The sequence below is a fragment of the Dryobates pubescens genome, chromosome 10 (genome assembly GCF_014839835.1).
Source record: "Dryobates pubescens isolate bDryPub1 chromosome 10, bDryPub1.pri, whole genome shotgun sequence".
Classification (NCBI taxonomy): Eukaryota; Metazoa; Chordata; class Aves; order Piciformes; family Picidae; genus Dryobates; species Dryobates pubescens.
Genome location: NC_071621.1, coordinates 26089042 through 26094703, shown reverse-complemented (window position 1 = coordinate 26094703; position 5662 = coordinate 26089042). Strand labels below are relative to the sequence as shown.

Sequence of the window (5662 nt, the reverse complement as noted above, 5' to 3'; positions counted from 1 at the left end):
AAAAAAACAGAATGAAAGAAGGCATTTTTTCCCTGGCTTTTAAAGGTACACAGCTGAAGGAGACATAGTCAGGTGATAAAAACCCTCTTCACCAAATAAAATCTACTGTACTGAGATTCTTCACAAAATGTTGGGGGAGAGCAAGGAGGAAGACTGTTGCACTGCTCCTGCCTTCTCAAAGGTAACAATGCTTTTTTTTCACCTGGCCCAAGAGGTGAATAAACAAACTTCATTCATCCCCCTGTGGCAGCCCCGGTGGGTAAAGAAAGGCAGCACCGACCTAATGACATTCTCAAGCAGTTCAGACTGGCCACCCCCAACCCTGTAGGAGATGCTCCTCAGTGCAGGAGGAGGAGATAAAAACAATTGCTGGTGCCTAGCAGAGCTGATAGGATGCATTGCCATAGAATGAATACTCACGCTCCTAGGCCCTTTCTATGCTCCAGAATACAGGGACAATAGGACATCTGCTAAAGAGACTATTCTCCCTGTCGTCTTTTGTCTTCATTTTCACAAGACATTGGATTTCCCCAAAAAGACTTCACCCCACTTTTTACTAAATCCTGTTGTAACTGCCTGGCCCCTGAAATGGACCTGTTTGTGATTCCAGGCTCTCCTTTGGGCTCTAGAGTTTTCTCTGGGCCTTTCCACTCCCACTTCTTGAAAAGTGACTCTGTCTCAAAAGTTTCTTGCCGAAAGGCTGCTCTCTCTATTTGTGGATGCATGACACTTGAAGTAGGTTATGATCTTTAAAACCTGCTTCAATAGCTGCTTCCCAGAGAGACTATAGTTTTTGAACCATGAATGAATGTTAAGTTTTTATTATTTTCCTTGAGCATGAAAATATTGCTGTTGTTTTCTGAAACCTAAGAAAGTTTGAGGGAAACGGGAGAGCTAGGAAATCCTGAAACTGGGAAATTATTTTAAAACAGTTGTTTTCCTGGGTTGTCTCATGCAAATTTTTATCACTAAGTAACACAACTCAGCCAGATTCAACATCATGCAGATCCCAGACACAGCAAGCATGAAAATAGTAAACATGGTTTTCTCAGTGGGCCGTGACACAAAACAATCCACTGTGTTGGGGCAGGGCCATGCATCACACTTCATCAGGCGAGGCATCTGGTACCCATCATACAAGTAATAGAACACATACATGAAGACTGCTTCAAAGACAATCCTGAAGAAGATGCTGCTGGAGTAGGTCCACCAGAGAGGCCCACGAATGTGAATCTTTTCATTGTTCAGCTCTTCAATATCAATTTTCTCTCCATTTCTGAATCGCCTCTTCCTCTCGTGCCTCCTGTAAGCTACATGCATGGCCACCAGCAACGCAGGTGTGGAAACAAAGATCAGCTGCAGGGCCCAGAGTCTGATGTGAGAGATGGGGAAAAAGTGATCATAACAAACATTTCTGCACCCCGGCTGAAGTGTGTTGCAGACAAAATCTTGTTGTTCATCTCCCCAGACTCTCTCTGCAGCCACAACAAGGATCATGACACGGAAGATGAACAGGACTGTGAGCCAGACCTTGCCGATGCTGGTGGAGTACTTATTTACACCTCCTACAACGGTCTGCAGTGTTCCCCAGTCCATCTTCTTCTGTGTGTCGTTTTATCTGCAGGATGACAATACACCAAATATTACAATACACCAAGTGGTCTCTTCAAAGGGTGAAAAATCACTTCTAAGACCTTCTACAAACAAGAGGACTTCCTAGCACTCACTCAAGAATCATAGGCAAATGAAAGTCACTTTCATTAATGTCACCAATATGTTCATGGCTTCAAACAGCTTATTAAACTCTTTCCATGCTTTTATAATGGGGCAAGCATACTTTCATACATTTCTCAATGAGGCTTTGAGCAGGAAATAAGTTACATTTTCACATACACTTCCTCCGTGCATTCTTTGTACCTTTTTACCCTTTCTTGAGATGTTTCCCTTTCTGTGGTAGACTTCCAGTGGTTTGCCTCTCAGTAATTTCTATGGCTTTGGGAAATACAGTATCTCTGTATTGCTGTGTGGGAGAGCCACACCGGCTGTGGGCAAGAGCTCCCTCTTCTTTTGGTACAGACTGTGTGCAATGGGGAGAGCACAGTACCTTGAAATATCATACTGGTTAAAGTTTTCAGTGTCTCTGATACTCACATAACAGAGAAAAAAAAACACCAAAACTTCTCTATCCTGGTGTAGTTACAACAAATAACATGCCCCAACACATACCATTGGTTCAAGGACTTGGCTTGTACAGACAAGCCTTGAGGCAAGAATGAAAGGTCAGATTTACTCTCATGGGAGGAAATGTGAAATTGGGTAAGACAGAAAGAAGCGGGGGGGGGGGGGGGGAAGTGAAAAAAGTTGAGAAGAGTTGAGAAGGTGGCTGGAATTCCTTAGACTTTTCATGTGTATTCTCTGATGAAACTGGCTGTGTCTTATGCAACATTTTACACTGACCTAAAGTCTAGGCTATTGTCAGGTACCTGCATCTTTCTGTTAAAAATCTCCCCACGTCTGCTACAAAAAAATAAAGTAAATTAAAACCTTCACAAGGGGCTAACCAGGACTGAAGGAAAGTATTTGAAGTGTATATTCCAGGGCAACGAACAATCTTGGCTACAAGTGTGGTCTCACATTGCAGTTATGGACCAGTGCTTCAGGGATAAATCCCGACATTTTCCCCGTTTCATCTGCCACTACAGAAACACTGTTTCAGGCTGTGGGGACTGAATCTACCGGGACACTCACCCTGCCAACCAAGACATCGTTCACTTGAAAACACTCGAAATCCCCACCTTGTGGTTACAAGCTGGACACCCCGGGGCAGCTCCCGGCCTGCCCGTCATACCTCGCCAAGTTCTTCTCCCGCTGAATTCCAGCGCTGCAAGAGCGCTGGGGCGGGCGCGGAGCCCGCAGCGAGCTTTTTGCCGCAGGAAACGCCGCGGCCGATTGCGACCGGCGCCTGTCAGCAGACATCCGTTTAAAAAAGCCAGGTTGGGCTCTGAGACTCGACGACACCTCCCGGGGCCCGCTGCGCTGAGGGAGCATCCACCGCAAGCCCGTCAACGCCGGGATGCCCCGGCCAACAGCCTCGACACCTCGGCCGGCACCAACCCGAGCAGGGCTGCCTCGCCGGCAGGTCCGGGCGGGCAATGGGGGGACATATGCACGGGTCGCCTACCCTTAGCCTCTCCGCACCCCTCTCCACTGCCTGCGGCCACCCCTGATCGCGGACGCCCCCATCGATCGGGTCCCGCTCGAAGGGCACACAGCCTCATTCCGCTCCAGCACACGGGAGCCGCTCCGGACGCTCACCTGGCACGGCTTGGCAGGGCACTCGTGATGCGACCGGCGAGCCGCGCTGCTCCGCTCCTGGATCCGTCGGTGCCTGAGGAGCGGCCGGTCCCAGCCTCTCGGCCTCAGAACTTTAAGGGCCCCTCTCCGTTCACCTGCCGCCTCTTTTTAACCCGCCCCGCCTGCCTCTGCCCGCGTCCAGCGGCGGGGAGCCCGGGGCGGGGCCGGGTGTGGGGCGCCCATCCCCGCTACGGGGCAGGGCTGAGGGGTTGAGCCGTGGCCGCCGGTCCCGGGCTCTGCCGTGCCAGCGGGGCCGCCGGCCAGGCCTTACGCGAGGCGGGAGCTGCTTGGAGGAGCACTGGCCAGAGTGGGCTCAATAACGCTGCACGTGCGATCCTGCGCCGAGATTGATTTCCAAGAGCTAGCAGAAAACATGACCCAGAGGGAAATCCAGTCCTGTGGGACCCTCTCACAGTGCCCCAGTGCCGCGGCAGCCCGAGGAAATCGTCACAGTGAGCACTGTTCGGGCACCAGTCAGATAAAATGCAACTTCCAGAGACTTTCTCTAGGGTGAGGTAGGGCTGGAGGAAGAAGCCTCATAACCCTTCTTAGATGGCTCGAATTTGGAAGCAAGGGAGAGATAAACTGCTAATTTTATATTAACAAATTGAATTATTGATTGTTTTCCCCTGGAAATCTTGTGGGCTTTCTTGCAGCTGTAAGAAACCTTTCTGGTGTCCTCACTAGTGTGCACGACCTTGGATTTGACTGCTGATGGGCAAAGGGGTGGGAGGCTAAAGTCGTTTTTGTCAGAGAAAACAATGTAGCAGAAAGTATGAAAAGTGAATCAAAGAAGAGTTACTTGCCTTGTGAAAAAAGCTTGTGCACTGACATTGACAATAAAAAAATAAACCAGTTACAGCTCTTTTAAACCTCCATCTTCAAGGGAAGTATGAGAACACCATGGCTGACCAGGCACGAACTAATTTGATCAGCACTGCAGCCCTTACCTTAGGCTTTGATTGTAAAGCCTACCCAGTATTGCTGGCAGGCTCAGGACTCCCTTACACGGTCTGCACTTCACCCAAAGCACCCAACCCAGAATAACTTTTATTAAATTACACTTGATTGCAACACAGCAGAGAGTCTTTACTTTCTAAAACTCTGTGACCAAAAATCCTACCAGGAAAAAAAATTCTAAAGAGGGTGTGTGGGAAAGCTTAGAAGGTGATGAAATGCTCTCCCTATCACTTGTGGGCTAATAAAACCTTCTCTAGGGATACCAAGTACTGCTGAAAATTATAGGCTTCTTTCTGTATATCGAAGCAAAGATCTGTCCTGTATGGTTCACTTAGTACTGAACTTGGATTCACGAGGCATGTCTGGAAGTAGAAATGCTTTAATCAGTAGGGATTGAAATAAAATTTAAGTTTAATCTATGAATTTATATAGATAATAATTATAAGAAACTAGAAAATGTATCTGAGAAACAACAAGGTGAATTTGGTTTTGTTCTGAGAGGTTTGGAAAATGAAGTCAGATAGGTAAGATCGTCAAATAATCTAAGAATAAATGTCTGGAAGAACCAATTTATGTTGTATACAATATTATAATGATATTATAAATTATTATAAATAATATTATATAGTTACATTGAAAATAAAAATTATTATAAATAATATTATAAAAGGTATGACAGTGGAAAATGTAAATGCCTGAAAGAAATCCTGAGCTCATGTTGCTCAGCACTGCCACAGTGATTTTTGTCTACAACTGGAAAAAAAAAATCTATGGCAAAGCTTAGTTCTACCTTTACTTGTCTTCATTTTTGCTTGCTTGCTTATATGTGTGAGGAAGCATGTAATGCTTTATTTGGGAAAAAAGAGGGGGAAACCAGGCAGGGAATTCTGACACAGCACAAATCCAGAGGTGCAAGCTGATTGCCACCACTTTGCTTAACACTTGGCTAGTTGTCAGGAGGTCGGAGAGCCACATATTAATAACTCTGGCACCTATATAGATTCAGCTGTAAGGAAGGGTTATTGTGGTAGCACTGGAGGTGATGAATGTTATAAAGTCTGGGTGTATGTGCAAAACATTGATTATTGTAGATTGTAAAGTAATGTGAAAATAAAAGCTTCACCAAAAAGGTGGGTTGGATTGGTTAATGGGTTGGACGCGATGATCTTGAAGGTCTCTTCCAACCTGGTCTATTCTATTCTATTCTATTCTATTCTAGTCTAGTCTAGTCTAGTCTAGTCTAGTCTATGCTATTCTATTCTATGCTATTCTATTCTATTCTAAAAAAATAAATACTGCTGCAACTTTGTCAACAGAGAAGCAGATTTTAGCTTACTTCAAGATAGCA

General features: G+C 46.0%; 1 protein-coding gene across 1 annotated transcript; it reads right to left on the bottom strand.

Moving 5' to 3' along the window:
• Nucleotides 1–686: 686 nt before the first annotated feature.
• LOC104303376 (gap junction beta-6 protein) lies at nucleotides 687–1615 on the bottom strand. The gene has a single exon (XM_009903989.2). The coding sequence runs from the start codon at nucleotides 1594–1596 to the stop codon at nucleotides 919–921; it is 678 nt and encodes a 225-aa protein (XP_009902291.1). The 5' UTR covers nucleotides 1597–1615; the 3' UTR covers nucleotides 687–918.
• Between the last annotated feature and the right edge of the window lie 4047 nt (nucleotides 1616–5662).